Source organism: Rhinatrema bivittatum, chromosome 2 (assembly GCF_901001135.1).
Source record: "Rhinatrema bivittatum chromosome 2, aRhiBiv1.1, whole genome shotgun sequence".
Classification (NCBI taxonomy): Eukaryota; Metazoa; Chordata; class Amphibia; order Gymnophiona; family Rhinatrematidae; genus Rhinatrema; species Rhinatrema bivittatum.
In genome coordinates this window covers 361,782,604-361,800,466 of record NC_042616.1, presented here as the reverse complement: position 1 = coordinate 361,800,466, position 17,863 = coordinate 361,782,604, and the positions used below count along the sequence as shown (strand labels likewise).

Here is a 17,863-nt window from a genome sequence, read left to right as displayed (position 1 = left end):
TTCTATGAAGAGGAGATGGGCCTCTTTCAACTGAAAGGAAGTTCTGGAATGAGTGATAAGGGTAAAAAGGGGAAGACTCAGAAGTATTCTAAGGAAATATTTCTTTACAGAGAGGGTTGGTGAATGCATGGAACAACCTTCCAGTGAAGGTGATGGAAACAAGGACAGTATATGAACTCAATATTAAGAAAGCATGGGATATACACTGAGGATCTCTGGTAGAGATTGTAGAGCTGACTATATGGTGTGGATGGGCAGACTAGCCAATCAATATGGTCTTTTTTCTGCTGTCAAATTTCAATGATTGCACATTTAATGTAAGTGAATGGGTGGTGGCAGGACATATCAACGTATCAAGTCCCTGGTGCAAGGTAATAAGAAGATAGTGAAATGCTGAATGTGAAACCTACTCTCATGGTTCACAACCCATGATTCTAAAGGCAGAGGTTAAGTCATGCAGTGAGCTTTCTTGAAAAGAACAATGAAAGCATTTATTTACCTAGGAATCAACCATTCCTGATTTGCCCACACTCAAAGTGCCGATACTGTCCAGACTGAGTAGGAATGAAGGCAACATGGCAAGACCCAGGATACTTTGCTAAGACATCCTTAATGAATCCTCTGGCATTACACACAACCTGCATGTTAATGAAGTGGATTTCCTGGTTTTTTAATGTCTCTTGTAATCAGATGATGGCCTGATGGCACATGGATGCAACTGATTGCCCCCAGGAGTGATGGGCAGCCAGCTTGTCTCAGAAGTTTCTCATAGTGTGCTGTTTCTGCTCTCTTTCTTGAGGAAAATAAACATAATCTTTGATTCTCCTGAGAAGGGATTCAATATATTGATCAATCCAAGAAGTGGCTGACTGGATAATTCCTGTGGTGTCATCTACAGTTGTTTGAAAACTGCCTGTGGCTAGGAAAGCAAACACAACCTGGTTTTCTGTATTGTATTCTGCAAATCCCCCACTAACTCCTCACAATGATCTAAAATAGTTTGCTTATTAAACCCATATCTTGTGAACACATGCTTCTCAAATAGGCCAAAATAATGAATTATGTCCCTAGAGATCCTGTACAGAGTCCTGGGACTATCTTTTTTGGTGCTGTGGGCAGATATTCAGAAATATTGCCACACCCGTCACCCTCCTTGAGATACCAGAGGCTGCTTTCCCTTGTCAGTGCTTCAGAAAAGCACCTTTTTCTTTCTCCTCCTGCATATCCTAGCCTTCTTTCTCTTCCCCTGCCTTTCTTTCTTTCTCCTTCACCCGCTCCTTGCCCTGCATCCTCCTCTTTCTCTCCACTCTTTGTCCAGTAGCATCCCTCCTCTCTCTCCCACCTACCCCTTGCCCAGCAGCACCACCTGCCTAGCAGCTTCCCACCTCTCTTCTCCTCAGCTCCCTCCCACCAGCAGCAGTCCCCTTCTCTCCCATGCGCTGCCCAGCAGCCTTTTTTCTCTCTAACCCAAACACCTGCTCAGCAACAGAAGACCCCCCTCTTCTCCACAATCCCCTACCCAATAGTTCTCTTTCCCATCCCACTGCTCAGCAGAAGCCACTCCTTTCACCCACCCTATATCTCTGCCCCCTCCTATCCTGCCAAGCAGCAGTCCTTTCTTCGGCTCCCTTTCCTCTCCCCCTTTCTCTCTCCCTCCACTCCCTCCTACTCTCCTCAGGCTGCAATGCTGTAGATCTTTGTGCGTTGGCAATAGCTGCAGAAACTTGAAAAAAAAAAAAATCAGCATGGGGCCCATAAAGCAGCATGCACTCAGGCCTTGAGACAGTCCTGACACTTCTCCCACACAATCTTAATCATTGTGGATATATGGAAAACTTAACTGGCTGGGTGTCCCCAGAAAGGTTTAGGGGCCCCTTCTCTAGGTCAACCTTCAACCTTGTATGCTCCCGCCCAAGCAAAGGTCTGCTTTGTGCTTCCTGAGATTCAGGGCACTGAATAAAGGCAATCATCTGAGCAGAGACCTGTGTGCTTATGCAATAGGCCCCCTGCTATGACCATAGATAAAAGCTGCCCTGCTGCTGATGCCCCCTTGACTCTGGCACCTGGGCAGCCTCCCCCTACCCCACCCCCTTGTTCTCAGCACCATCCATACTAGAAAAAGAGCTAAAGTTATGTATCAATTTTGAAAGACCTGATCTTTAAACCATTCAAATATCAGGCCCAAGTGTAGGTGGATAAGCTTGTGCAACTTGCCAGTGCTGAAAATGTGCCTTGTCCATCTAAGTTTAAGTAAATTCCCCAACACTCCCTGAAAACTCTTTTAGCTGGCTAAATCCAGGCACACAACCATATCTGACTAAATCACAATGGCTGAAAATCTAGTCTAGCCAGTTAAGTCCTTTTTTTTTTTTTTTTTTTTTTTTGCCACATAATTGCACTGAAGCCTTTGAATATTGACCTCTTACATTTTTATTAGGAAGGGCTCTAGTTAAAAAGTGTTTAAGTAGGAGATTCTTGCTGATTTATTTTAACTGCACTTGAAAGGTATTTTTTTTATCAAAGCTAAGCATACAGAGCTAATATATTAAACACGTGTTTATAAGGAATGGCCTTTTATCGGTTTCCATTTTTCTCCTACTAAGCTTCCAGTCTGCTGGTAGTAGACATTACATTAATCTTAAGTATTTTACTAAAAGCTCAAAGCAAATGTGTAGGTGAAAAGGACATTTAGTATTAAAAGTAAAACAGTGCCACAAGTCACACTAGGTAGAAAAGCCATATAATACGTTTTATACTTAGCAATGCTCCCATGCTGTACAGAAATTATGAAGGGACACAAACACAAATTCATAAATGAAGTATTTTGGGATTTGTAGTTCTGGAGTAATACAAAGTCCAGCTTCACATCTTTTGGGGAGACTACTCGTGCCCCTGCATCTGTTAATCGTCCCCAGGGCTGGGGGTGGTACTGGAACTTGTGGCTTTAATCCAGTCGGGGGGATCGTGTTTCGTTGCTCCCCGCAGCTGCTCCTCGTCGGGTTATTACAGATTATTTTGGAGCTGCCCATTACTTGACTAAAACTAGCCTATAGCTGCCGCTGCACAGGTTTGGCAGATTCTTTGTGCAGCTCTTTCCTTGGACGTGTTGGTTTAAAACCCAAAACCATGCACACTCGTGAATTGGACTTAAAGGAAGCAATTATTTAGCCACTGTCTAACAGGTTTTAGAATTAAGAATCACTCTCAAAAACCCTGGGAAAGGAGCATTTGCCATGCCTTACTTCCCACAAATCTTTTCTGAAGCGCGCAATTCTAGGAGAACGTGAGCTTTTTGCCTTTCTGCCCTGCCTTGGCTGCCAGCGATCAACTGAGGATACGTCTCAGTATCGGCAGAGGCAGAGGTGCTTGCACAAGCAGATCGAGGTGGAGAAGCAGACGCTTGAGAAATGCCTCTGCAGTTTGCGTTTCTCCGGCACTGTGTAGGTGAGCTCCGAGTCTCTGGAGGAATTTCTTTGGCACAGGTGCTCCCTAGTGTCAAAAGTGCTGAAAAGAAAGCAGACGCTTGGCAGTTGTAATTGCCTTCTGACTTATACCGTTCACTCCAAGCTAGCTCAAGGAGCAAAAAAAAAAACCTGTTTTTAACTTGGCACCAGCTTCACTGCTTTCCCTCCACCAAATATAGTATGACTATGAAAAAGCGATTAACAACACTATTGCCAGATGTGTGTTTGTGTGGGTCCCCTGCTGCAGTTCATAGTTACAACTTTCTTGTCTGCTAGAACTCAACTCTTTGTGAGGTTCTCAGAGTCCTTAAGAAAAAACAATATTTATCTTAAAATATTTTTTTTGCCAATATGTTTTAAAAGAAAAAGCCCTACACTTTTACATATCTGTGTTTTTAACATATCGCTTTATTCGAAACACTTCACGCTATTTAACAGATGATATCAATTCGAAATTAGGGTACAATAATATGAAACAAGTAGCTAAGGAAGGAAAGTAACATTCAGAGACTGACGGATAACGGGTATTCAAATTGATGAGTACCGACCGTGTACTTTCTCGCAAATCATCTTTCTTTCTATAATGTGGAATGAAAAACATAAAAGACAGGTAACAGAGGCCATGTCTTTTTGTAATACTGGCTTTCCTTTCACACAAAGCAAACGCTTACGGAGAATTTAAAAAGTGATACTTTTTAAAATGTGCCTATATGATCACAATTCAGAGAAACGTCAACGGGAATTCTATTTTACGAATCAGAAGACAGTATGATATTTTATTTTAAAATATTTATGCTGGTTTATTAAATAATATAAAAACTTCTACAAAACACTGTGAAAATAGTTTTACTATACCTACGGTACTAATGGAACAGTGGCAGATTAAGATAAATAGCAAAGGGAGATAGTGCATAAGAACCACATATTCTTAAGTACCTCTTTCCTGAGTAGTTAAAATTATTCACGACGTTAAAGTTTTTGAAGGATTTGATATATTTTTCTTAGATTAAATTGTGCCATTTAATTTTATGTGAGAAAAAAATTAATAAGATTGCTTCTTTTAATCTATTATCAGAGATGAAGACATTGCTAACCTGTAGCTGACATTCCCTTTTCCCGAAGCACGGTTGCTATTCCCAGATGAACAAGATTTTATAGGAAATTTACTTATATACATTTTTTTCTTCTTAAAAAATAATTTAACTAGTACTTTACATTTTAAAGTAATTGGTCTTGTAACATAGCAATATGAAAAAAAATCTTTATTTAAGTAAATATTCTACAAAAGTAGTAGTGAAAAAATGTAATTAAAAAAAATCATCCCCCTATTTGCTTTTACTGATTAAAATGTTCTGTTTGTTGAATTCGATACTTCACAGTATGGAGCAAAAACGTATTCCATTATATTTCATTGTTTTATTTACTGTGAAAATAACTATTTTCCAAACTTGGATAAAATTCATAGTATAGGTAGGAATACCTATGCAAAGTAAAGGATTTTACTGTTATATGTAATTTATACTCTATCAGTTTTACCAGACTAGAAGAAAACAGAAACTGTAGCGTAGAATGTGAGTTAAATTATAAAACTTGCAGAGAGTTACTAAAATGTTAAAGGTCACGAATATCCAATATAGTTTAATGAAGCGATAGAATGGTAGGTGAATAAACAAAAGGGGGTGGGGGAGAACCCTGAAGCAGTTAAGTCATTTCTCGGTTCCAAGGGAGGAGAAATCTATGGTCATAGCGCCCTCTTCCCACAGTCAGCCTGAATAAGAGATTTTTCTTTCGACATTTCTTTGCTTGGCGACTTGTGCTTGCTTGATCTCTTTTAAAAAAGAAAAAAAATCGCATTTCCTAGCGCTAGTATTGATCACTTAAAAAAAATGTGAATACATAGTTGAAAACAAAATCATCCATAGGGCTACCATGCATTCTACCTTCCACGTTACCTATTGTGTTGTGATCTTGTAAAGACGTTAATGAACAAATACAATAATGTAATATGCATTGACTTTACCAGGGAAATTCGTGGGAAATATGCATAAAGTAGCCGTGATTTCCCATAGCTGAAATTAACATTAAAAAAAAAGCTATGTAGAAAACATGTGCGTGTGTCTGTGTATACATAAAATGAAAGAAATGCGATTTAAAACTAGAATGGGAAACAATTTTCCGGGCAAGTGCTTCTGCTGAAAACAGTAGTTCATTATCAGTTTCATCAGTTCCATCTTTAGCAAATGACAGATAAAGACGAAAATGATCCATCCAGTCTGCCCAGGAAGATAGTGCTACAACTGCCGCTCTTTGCAGGTTACCCCCTTGTCTTAAATACAAAAATATTAACAATTTGCAGGCATTCAAAGTAATTTTGAAATTATCAAGCCAACTTTTTATTTATGATCATCTGAAAATTGCAATCTGTAGTTTTTTATGGTTGAATTCCGTCAGAAGTAAATTTGAAAACAAAGTTGTCTATCTACTTAATGCATGCCTCATTAGTCTGCTCTATACCATGACTTCTGTATGCTTATTGCAATAAAAAAAGCTACTGAACACGTTTTATAATTCTGATTAATAAAAACAATATTATTTAGTTGCTATTAAAAGTATATGACTAAACTACTGTTTAAAAAAGTAATAAAATTATGTACATTTGTTAATGTATGGCGGATTTGAAACATGATGCAGCTGAATATACTAGTATTGTGTGTGTATATGTGTGTGACGTTAATGTATCTATTCTATATAGAAATAAAAATAGATATTATAGATAGATCATAGGCACAGAGAAAATATTAATTTTATTATATTCAGCTAAAATATTTTCAAATCCCTCATATCATATTTATATTACTACTATGAGCTGGATTGAAAGACATTGTTGACAGCAACGTTTAAGAAGACTGCTGCCTTTGTATTTGAATTAGGATCCATGTTTTCATCTAAATTTAGGCACTGGCTCTGCTGACTCAGTTTAGAGGTGTCTTGATACAGTACAATACAAAGTACAGTAATTATTTTTTCTTCTTGTGCTTGGTAATGCAGACGATACGCTTTTAGTGAGCCACAGCAAAATATGCAAATCCTATCAATGCACAGACTTCCTTTTAAACGGATAGCCTTTTTCTTCCGCCCTCTCTTCTTTTATGGATCTCGATGGCCCAAAAACATAACAAAAAGGCAAAGTGATACAAATGCAGTCTGTTAATGGTTAAAGCCAGTCATTACCGGTCCTGATGTACATACGCTTTCCTTTTCAATCACAAGGAGGCAGAGTAAATTCCGAACTAATGTATCACAAGAATTGGGTGGCAAGTTGGAATTTTTACAATGTGACCTTGATTATAGATTAATGTTGCAGTCTCTCTTTTCGGAACCGTCAGCTTGAAATCACACGTTTTGACTAATCGCAGTATCCCGGGTCCTAACTGTAACAGCAGTAATATAATATTATGTATTCCCCGATACAAAGGAAATAAAATAACTTCCATATTCTCACCTTGAGTTGCACGTAAAATATTAAGAGGTAGAACTGAGTGCAGCTCATTCTCTTACAGCAACACACCTACCTCCTCCTCCCCTTCACTCACACTTGCCTTCTAAAATGCAAAAGCGGAATCAAAGTTCACAACTTTAAAAATCCCCCTTGTTATCTTGTAAATATTACTTTAAGCACGTTATTATCAATGAATTAATGTTGCAAAGCCAGATCCCTGGCTGACTCAGCTGACAGCCTAAACAGAAAGTATGGGCTTAAAACTCTTCTGAGGATCTACAGTGATCTTTTCTTCGGAAATAATCGCTGAGATCGATTATTTTATATAACTAAATAGTATTAGGCATCAAAAGTGCTTGCACTAGAAGTGTACAATTTTGGCTTTTTGTTGAATAACTGTAATGAAAAAGCAATAGAACCGTCGGCGGAAATATTGCCAGTTTATATCCATTTTCTCATAATGCTGTCCCAAGCAGGCTGAACCACGCACTGTTCCAGCATCTTTTCCCTTTTAATGGGAGGGCACCTCCTGCTGGCCAACCGTTTAGGTCTTTTACACTGTATTGTCGAGTGGGATTCGGCTTCTTATCGGAGAATGCCTTGCATGGAAACCTTTGCCCTTTCCACCCCGCATCTGGAACACCCCGTCCACTCCCCCATCCCACCCCAAGAAGATTACAGGCTGGCCTGCTACATGAAGAACTGGGCACCAAAAACATTTGCACATTTTTCCCTTCCAGTTGTTAACTCCGTGAAACATCTTTCCGGTTCTCGGGAAAGAAAGCGTGTTCACTCACAAGTTGCTAACATTTATATATATCCCTAAATTGTTATGATCGGTATTCGTTCGCTAAACATTATTCGTTTATTGTCGTCAATAATTTGGTCCCCTTGATCCCAGTGTCAGAGAAAAAGAAACCGAAGTTCATTTGTACCTTGTAAGTTACGGCGCTTAATTGCAGCAGAGCGCAGGAAAACTGTGGACGATCGGTCTATAGGCTACAGTAAATGCCACTGAAAGCAGTATGGAAAGACTGGTTATGATTTTTTTTTCATTATCTCAGGTGGACTGCTTTAGTATATCCATTTTACAAGTAGTGAAAAACACCCCCATGGAATAAGGCGCTCACGCACCACCTGTCTGTAAGCACAAATTGTAAATGGACCAGGGTAAGTAACAGCTTATTCCACGAGCTAACCTGGCACCCTGCAAACTTTTAGTAGGATTCTGGGATCTATGTATTGACTGCTTTCCGTGCATTAAACGTTGCATGTTTGCATACAGGGAAGGAAGCAGCTGATGTGCCTATTTAAGGAAGTGTGTGTGTGTGTATAAATATAAAATATAAATCTTCCAAGGCATTCAGTCTGCTTGAAACATGTTAAGGTCTGGAAAATCTGAAAAGATACAAACCATTTCCTCGCCTATAGCAGTGTGCTGCTCACTGGCTCCGAGCAGGTTTCTTGCATTACAAAAGGCTCCCTCCCTCCTCCCCCTCCCCCCTCCGTCTCGGCGAGGAGGGGGCGGGTCACTCTGGATATGCAGATGAGGCGGCGGTGACGGACGGCGCCGCTTTCCAATGTCCCTCAGAAATTCCAAGGCTTCTTCCCGCAAATCTTCACTCCACACTCTCAGACTTCTCCCCCAAAGAGCCTTTCCCGGCGCCGGCTGCCAGAAGTCCGTCCGCAGTTTGGGCTCGCGCTCTCTCTCTCTCTCCTCCCCCCTCCCCCCCTCTCTCTCTCTCTCTCTCTTTGCAATTTTCCTTCGACTTTTTTTTTTCCCCCCCAGTCCCACTTTCCTAGATGCAGTCCACGTCTTCTTTAAGATTATGATCCCCAGTCGGTCCTCGTCCCCCTTTTCGTTTCCAGATTTTTGATGCCGTGTGAGCCGGAGGGGCGGGGAGGGTGACAGCAAGGCAACCCCCGCTCCTACCCCCATCCTCCCCCCCCCCTCCCCTTCCCCCCCGATCGCAGAGAGCGAGCGAGCGAGAGAAGGAGCGACAGCGGCGGCGGCGGCAGCAGCAGCTCGGGGCCGGCCGTGATGTCCTACCCTCAGGGCTACCTGTACCAGCCCCCCGGCTCGCTGGCCCTCTACTCCTGCCCGGCGTACCCCCGCAGCGAGGAGCTGGCCCGCTCCGCCTCCGGCTCGGCCTTCAGCCCCTACCCGGGCTCGGCGGCGTTCGGCGCGCAGGCGGCGGCCACGGGCTTCGGCAGCCCCCTGCAGTACTCGGCGGACCCGGCGGCCGCCGGCTTCCCCTCCTACATGGTAAATGGACGGCAGCAGCCCCCCCGGCTCTCCTCCGCCACTTCTTCCCTCTCCCTTCTCTTTTGCATTCCAGGATGCGACTTTGAAAAGCGGCGCGCTCCTCCCCCCCCCCCGCTAGCCAGGACTTTGCAGGCAGTTTGCTTTCGGTTGTTGTGGGGTTTGTTTGTTTTTTTTCTACAGACAGTGCTATGCACTTTTCCCGTGTGAAATATACGAATGCGGTGGTGCGGGGGGAAAAAAAACGTGCAATTTGGCAAGTATTTAAGGCAACCGCGCGCGTAATTGTTTATTTGTAGTTCGAAACTTTCGTGAGAACAATTTTTGCTTCAGGTCCTTTTCGAATTATTATTAACCTAAAGTACGGATGGTGGGGTGGGTGTGTGTGTGTGTGTGTGTGCGTGAGTGTTTGAAGCTGCATTGATATATCTGTTTCAAAGTACAGGTTGAAGGCGATTTCCGTATTATTGGCCATATGATTTAGCCTCCCGTTGACATTAATTACTTTATTTTATTTTATTCTGCGCTCTAATGGTTTAGCCGGATCTTTGCTGGAAAGAATGGGAGAATCTGTTTGCGATCTGTGGAATCAGTTTGGAATGTCTTGGTCAACTCTTCAAATTTCCATCACACCAAAATCGGAGACTTAAGATTTGAGATACGTTGTGTACCCACGCGAACTTGGAGAGCTAAATAATAAATAGAACTGTATTTGTGAAACACTTTCACGTCAATTTAACTCTATTCAAATTGCATTTAGTAAGTAGGACAAAAATGCAATTTCTTGTATTTAGCAGCTGGGCATCAGTGAGAGAAGTTGTAAATTGGAAGCTGCTAGGAACATTAAGTAAAACCGAGATGGGAACCCTGTATCTCCGTGCATAGGAATGCCTAGACGTGGCAAAAGTTGCCCCTTGCGATCTTTTCAACTTTCCTTAGAAAAACCTAAATACTCGCAATTTCAATTTTAAATGGCGAATTAAAATGCTAATGATGTCGCGTTAGAACAATTTGAAACGGTGGAATTCTTCTGATTTGCAAATTGAATTTGCGATATATTGCAGTAGTGGATTGTTAAAAAGTGACTTGAATTGTTTAGAGTTTAACAGAGGGAGACAGAGAATAGGTATTTTTGTGGGATCTTTAGACAGAAATAGAGACATCAGGAAACTACCTGTAGGCCAGATAAATGTGTCTGCTTGGTTACAGAATGATTTGCAAAATATTCAGTTATCAAACTGACATGATTACTGGGTAAAACACATTATGAGGCTTAAGTGGAAATGTTTAATGTAATAGGTCTTCGGGTGCCATTATCTCTCTTTCACTCTCTTTCTGTAATATATTAATAATGTAAAATATCAGTCCTGGAAAATGATGCCTTCTATCAGGGAAGTCTCACATCGACTCATTAATGGCTGATTTGAGGGAGGAACTGATTAAACACTATTTGCCTCTCCTAGGGCAGCCCTTATGATGCTCACGCCACGGGAGTGACCGGAACCATCAGCTACCATCCTTATGGGAGTCCTGCTTATCCTTACCAGCTGAATGACCCGGCCTACAGGAAAAACGCCACCAGAGATGCCACAGCCACTTTGAAAGCCTGGCTGCAGGAGCACCGGAAGAACCCTTATCCCACCAAGGGCGAGAAGATCATGCTGGCCATCATCACCAAGATGACCCTGACCCAGGTCTCCACCTGGTTCGCCAACGCCAGGAGGCGGCTCAAGAAGGAGAACAAGATGACATGGGCTCCTCGGAACAAAAGCGAGGATGAAGACGAAGACGAGGGGGACGGGGTAAGAAGTAAAGAAGAAAGTTCAAACAAGGTTCAAGAAAACAACGAGACCTCAGCTGAGGACGAAGGTTAGGCACAGTAACATCGCCATCTTTTTTATCTTCCTAAATGTATATCTGTGTAGAATAGATATTAAAAACAATTTGCTATTTCAAGTTGTGTTTTTTTTTTTTTTTCATTTTTAAATACTGTTTTGGTTTCCAGTGAATACGGATTTAAGTAAGAACTATTGCACGGATAACGCCAGTTCAGTCAGCTAAAGCTTTGTTGTCTGCATATTAACATATGCAATTCTGTCAGAGGGGCTACAACTTAAAATTGTATATATGTTTTTGTAATAACGTCTTTATTCTATTAATTGCACATACACACATTGTATCAATTCTGATTTGTAAGATAGGACGCTGCCAAGAATATTCATTTTGTGAGCCTGAACTAATTAGCCACGTCTGTAATAAGAAGTTCCTATCGTGTGTCAGGTTCACATCTCTTAGGGTTATCTCTTTAGGTATCCTGCTAGGTCTGGTTTCCTAACCATGACTTTCCCGTTTGTCTTGGATTTGCTCTAGGCATTAGTTTGCACGTTGACTCGCTCACGGACCACTCTTGCTCTGCCGAATCGGATGGCGAGAAGATGTCTTGCAGACATGGGGACAATCTCTGTGAATCTGGATCCGAATCCAAAGAAAAGTACGACGACGAGGAGGAGGAGGAGGAGGAGGTAGATGATGATGAAGACGGAAACCTTTCTATGAAACCTGTCACCTCCTCCCCCCTCACTGGATTGGAGGCAACCCTTCTTAATCATCAACACGAGGACACTTCAAGGAACTCCAATAAAGCTGTGTTGGACAATAGGATTTTGTCCAGTTCCCAGACTCAAGCCGTCAAACCCAAGCTATGGTCACTGGCAGAAATAGCTACTTCGGATCTTAAGCAGCAGAACTTGAGGCAAAGCTGCTCCCCCACAGCTTTATCTTCAACAGCCCCTTCCTCTACCTCTCATAGCTCTGCTTACTCTCATTCTTCCATTTTAGGAAGACATATTTATTATACTTCACCTTTTTATAGCAATTACGCAAACTATGGGAATTTTAATGCACTTCAGAGCCAGGGGATCCTGAGATATAACTCAACAGCAATGGCATCCAGTGACGGACTAAATCAGACTGTGCTGAATACAAATTCTGTGCAGAAACAGAGCAGTGACTCTATAAAACCCGCAACCAGCCAGCTAGAGCAACATTACAGGCCCACTATTTTTCAGCCTAAAAAAGGTAGGTCAGGCGTATCTATAATGAAACTTTATAGTTAAAGAATTTGAAATTAGAAATCACAAAGGACACAAATTGCACCGTGGTTCTCCACAAAGGAAGGAAAAGGGAAATACTGCAGTTTGTGGTAATCATAAACCATACAGTAATTGAAATCCACATTAAATTGTTATACTGGTGACAGGGGTACCTAAATAAAATATTGGAAATGTGTTCAAATAGAGTGGGAAAATGAACAATGACAAACCAAAATATGTTTACAAATAATTTCAAATACAAAAAAAAAAAAAAATCGGTTTCTATATTTTTTGACTAACCTAATTATATTGTTTAAAATAAATACAATTAGGAATATGTTTGACAGCCCTAACCAATGATGAAAAATATAGGTGAGAACATTTTCTGGTGTGAAACTTAATGAATTGCTTTTGTACGTTCTATTGTTAAGAAAGATTTAAAGATGGTAAAAATTTGCTATATGCCTCGGTTAATTTGTTTAAGAAATCATTGCTATTAGGAATTTCATAAATATTTGGAAATGAATAATGAATTAGATATAGGTTTTTGAAATATCTTGGCTTTGAATTTAATGCGAGGCAAAGTTACAATATAAAATCAGGTTAGCTGACTGTGTCCTGTGACTAACTGACGGTTATATTTTAACAGATTCCACTGAAATCTGCACAGTAGGAGTACAACCATACCTGTAGAAGTGTAATCTCAGAGCCATACAAGTATGTGAGAACATTTTCTTCTACAATGATCATTTTGGCATCCGCTCCAAGACATATCGCCTAATTGTACACTTGCTTAACGTTAATTTCTTGATTCATTACATAGAAGTCTTATTATAAAGAAAATAACTTTTTTCCAATGTTATGCTTTTTCTGGTCTTTTAAAGCCTATCCTAGCTTTGCCATATTTCTATTTACATGTATTTGGCATAGAATGACTTTTCAAGCATAAACTCGATTTAAAACATTTAACATCGGGTAATTTAGGTGCGATTAGAATATACAAGTTGACTTTTTCACTTATTTGTCGAATTTATAATTATAAACATTGAGAAAGCCTGATATTTTAAAACTAGGTATTGAAAGTACTGAAACTAGCAAAACATATAGCATTCATTTCAAATGTGTAATTCCGAACGAAGTGTATAAGAATTTCTTATTCAGATTAAACCTTCCGGAAAATTTTACAATTACATTTGATAGAAATCTTGTAATTGCTCTAATCAAATCATATTTGGGCAAGAAGACTGAGAAAAACTCGCATTGCCTGATGTTATTTATAAAAGAATGGTGTTAAGTGTGCATAACTAAAGGATATTGGATGATCTGGTTTTTTTCCTTGGTCCACAGGTAGGTGTCACAATTGCTTTGAAAAAAGTCAGCAAGCCATCATCTCTGCCCGAGCTAATAAAATAACAAATCTCTAAATCCGGATCACAGCTTGTGCCACTGTATTAAAGAAGACCCATATAGCACTATTAAATCCGCAGACTCAAATAATTTAAAATAAATTTGCGTTCTACATACGTGACTTTCTTGGTGTAATATAAATTCCACCGATGTATTTGTGACTTTTCAAAACAATCTGTAATTCTCAGGATAATCTGACTTGATTACTGCATTGCCACGGTGTATGTGTGTGAGTGTACACACACACACACACACACACACACACACATACACATTATAGTGATAAGATTTGTTGTAGAACTTATTTGTAAAATATGTGTACAACAGAGATAATGAAACATGAATGAAGAAATGGAGTACTAAAAATGTGGGACAGATTTGATATTTATTTTTGTAATGACATAAAGCTCCTATAATTTATGCAAGTTGTATTGCACTGAAATCTTACAATATTTTGTAAATAATTTCTGCCTGTTTTTATTTTAATATTTGAAACGTCGATGGTTATACAATCTTTGTTGATTATTAACGAGGATTCTTTACTAATTTATATCCTTCATTGTGAATAAAGACAGACTAGTCTGCAATAATAAAGTGTACTTTTTCATTCATTCCATTCACATTATGAAATATGTTTAAGTAGAAATTCATTTAAAATCAAATTTATATTTTAACTCACAATATGTTTTGTACAGAGAGGTAGTTCTTAATATACAAGGAGGAGGTATTTTCAAAAATTATCTTTGCAGGGTGTAAGTAAGAAAAGACATGACACTTTATTTGCATATAGCATATTTTATTTTATAATATATATTTAATATATGCCATATGGGATATGTCTTTATTTTAGCACAAATAATACTTAGATGTTGGTTTGCTAATCTGTGAATCTATAGTTTATTTATTTTTACCTAGAAATCACATTTCTTGCATCTTTCAATAAAACTTATAATTACAGTATTTCTCCTATTATTTTCATTCTAGACAAGAACCAAAACTAAAGTTTCATGACCGTAAAACTTTTTCTGTAGAATTTTGTAATTAATTGGCACATTTATTTTGAATGCCTGTGAAAGACATAGATGACACTGTAATATTTCCCAAAGTGATGAGAAAATCCATTTAGAATATTATTTTCTGAGAGGACCGAACAATCAGTTATTTCTGCAAAAGATAAATTGAGTGAATATAACTTACGGTTATAAAACAAGAATAATAGCTTCTTAGATTGCCCTTTAATCAATCATACACTTATTTTTCAAGAGCCTCATCTATTTTATTCCATGATTAATATTGTTGCAGCGTGAGACCATTATTAGATCCCAGCGGGGGAGATCCTGGATGCTTTTAGCAGCTTAGGAATGGTCAGTTGGGGTTCATTATGGGATGATATTGAACAATTTATAAAATCTTGTCTAAACATCTGCCAGCTAAGATAGGCTGATGTGTCTGAAGATGGGAAATTGCTGGACCAGTTGATATTGACAAACGGATTTCTCTCCAGTGGCTTTTTGTTCAGTGAAAATTAGTGGCCTCTTGCTCAGGTCTTGTTAGAAAGGGCATTTGAAAGTGATCTTAGATATTTCAGGCATCAGTCTGGGGAATTTTAACAGGATAAAGAGTCATTGTAGTCTGAAGGAGTGGAAATGATTTGTACTTGTTCTAAGAAGTAAAAGATCTGAAATTATTTACAGATTTTGTTATTTATTAATATATACAAGTTTGAAAAAAAGTGGAGATAGAGCAATTAGCTGGTAAAGCAAAAAGGTTGTCCACAGTAACTTTTTTTTTTTTTTAGAAAGAATAACGTCATAGTAATTACCTAACGTAATCTACCTTCCTGTATCTTGCTGGTTTTCCTATTAACTGAATTGTTATCTTGAGACTGATCTGTAACTATAGTAAAATTTAGAAATATTTGTCTTTAATTGAGCAAATTTCATATAAGATTAAATATTGATCTCCAGTTCTTTAGATTTTGCATTTTTCAGAGTAATCAAATTAACATCTTTTCTAAAAGATGTAGAAAGTTCTAACATTAACCAGAGACAAAAGAAATGACATACATGCAGACAGTTTTTATTCCTGAAATCTAAAAGTAATTTTAAAATTACAGACATTCTCAGCTAACTTTAGAAAATTATGGAAATCATTCTGGAATGCATTTTCTTTAGAAATACAGTGTAACAAGACATGCAAATATTTCAAATAAGTGCTCTGTTTCTGGTTGCCGTTCAAAATATAGTACTGCAGATTTAAAAATAACTTTAGTTTTGAAATATTTATTTATTTATTTATTTCATCTAACTATATAACATTTTTCTCTTCTCTTTTGTGCTTTGGGATTTAACTGGGATAGGTTCACATTTGAATTGGAAGAAAGGAAAAGCTTTGGTAGAGAATTAAACGAGCAAAACGACATTCCTGGAAAAGTAAAAAAAAAAATGTTTGGGAATCTGCTTGTAGGTCGATCTCCTCTTTACTTTTATCCCTCTCCTAAACATTCCATACAATTGAAAGGTTTGGGAAATAAACTGATATTTAGAAGCAAAGAATATCTCAACATCAATGACAATACGATTACGATTTAATAATTTTTGGAGAAATAGTTTCAACAAATCTTTTGTACAGTAACTTGCTGGAAAGATTCATCTATTCCTCTTCTTTTAAGAGGCAGCAATGAAGACAATTGGAGAGTTAAGGAACATTTTCTGTACATGAATTGTCGCAAAGCTGAGCAGTCCGCAGGGAGTTAACCTCACACCAATTGTTTTTTTCTTTCCTAACATTATCCCAGCCCTTCTCTTTGTAAACTGCCTATGTTGGAACTGAAAAGACAGACACTCCAGTCTTCAAGGCCAGAGGTTTCATTAGAGCTGATTTATCGAAATTCAACCTTTAATCTCAGACGTGATCCCTGGGGATAGGAGTGTTGTCAACTAGGACTCGAGGCGCTGTTCACTTTTGGATTGCTTGAGCTGTGCCTTTCCTTGCCCCGTTCAAATGTCAACATTTTTTCTTAATAAAAGAGTTATTGTTTCTGTAAAGTTGATCTCCAACTGCTTTTGAAACTTTGAAAAGCCCTTCGCCTACCTTTGTTTGATTAACGACATGGGGGTAAGGGAGAGAGAAGGGAGGTGGGTCAAATAAGGTGAAACGTGCTAATCTCTTGCATAGCTAAAAGTAGCATACCTGTGAAATATACCATTTTCCAATCCATGGTCAAAAAGAAAATAGGAGGGAGATATCGCAAATCAGTCCCAAGAATAATAATGTTCACACAACACAGCAACCTTGTATTGCACTCATACAGAAAACGATGTGTGATTACAATCAATGTATAATTATCATCGAAGGCAGCCTGCACTTTTTTAGATTCACTTTAGTAAAACAAGCAACCCAATTTGTTTACATATAGACAGCAGTGTAATCAAAGTTGTCTGTGCTATGTAGCATAATTGTGAAATCTGACTTGCTTAGCTACTGAAAACATTTTGTCACAAATATTATTTAGAACTGAATCCTGCTGGACAGTCTGGTCCCTAGATAACACTGACAAATTGGTAAATAGGACGAGTTTGAGTTAGCAACATTTAAACTTGTATGCAATCTGCTTTAAAAAGGAAGTTTTAGATATCACCCCACGGTCTTCAGTTGCCTTTTTGAACTTTGTCAGGGATCATATTAAATCTAGATTCTATGTATCTAGCCTTTATCCCATACATTTAATTGACTTATTTGCAAACATTCATTATAAAACGAATGTTGGCATAAACAGGGCCACTTTTTTTTTGGCCGTGTTTATTCCAGCACCGAAACATTCACTCTACCTGTTGGCCATTTTGCAGTAGGTAAAAACTTTTTCTTCTTTCGGGCCTGTTGTTCTTCTTCCCTGAAAACGTACGATTATTAATTTTCAAATGTATAATAAGCATATTTGACCATGACGTTTTGTAGTTGTCTGGCTTGCATATTAGGACATTTCTTGTTCTGCTATATTTTTGAATTTCAACTGGAAGACAGGCAACTACAATATACCTATCTATAAAATGATCCTCACCTGACTTCTGAGGGGAGAACAGAAAATACCATCTTCAATTTATTCAGTGCATCTACATCCTTACTATTTCTTCTGACA

General features: G+C 38.7%; 1 protein-coding gene across 2 annotated transcripts; it reads left to right on the top strand.

Moving 5' to 3' along the window:
* The first annotated feature begins 8,569 nt into the window (after nt 1–8,569).
* On the top strand, nt 8,570–16,718 carry IRX2 (iroquois homeobox 2). Of its 2 annotated transcripts, none has more exons than XM_029589939.1 (5): nt 8,570–9,229; nt 10,690–11,095; nt 11,597–12,304; nt 12,968–13,035; nt 16,085–16,718. In XM_029589939.1, the coding sequence occupies exons 1-4, from the start codon at nt 9,005–9,007 to the stop codon at nt 13,009–13,011; spliced, it is 1,383 nt and encodes a 460-aa protein (XP_029445799.1). In that variant the 5' UTR covers nt 8,570–9,004; the 3' UTR covers nt 13,012–13,035; nt 16,085–16,718. The 2 variants fall into 2 exon arrangements, with proteins under 2 accessions (XP_029445799.1, XP_029445797.1); XM_029589937.1 differs by lacking the exon at nt 16,085–16,718 and adding an exon at nt 13,666–13,682.
* The last annotated feature ends 1,145 nt before the right edge of the window (nt 16,719–17,863 follow it).

What these genes read in the sequence shown, in the direction of transcription:
- IRX2 (XM_029589939.1), top strand. Translation starts at nt 9,005, where the DNA reads ATGTCCTACCCTCAGGGCTACCTGTACCAGCCCCCCGGCTCGCTGGCC. An exon ending in GACCTCAGCTGAGGACGAAG is followed by an intron (nt 11,096 to 11,596) that starts GTTAGGCACAGT and finishes GATTTGCTCTAG; the next exon opens with GCATTAGTTTGCACGTTGAC. An exon ending in TATTTTTCAGCCTAAAAAAG is followed by an intron (nt 12,305 to 12,967) that starts GTAGGTCAGGCG and finishes ATATTTTAACAG; the next exon opens with ATTCCACTGAAATCTGCACA.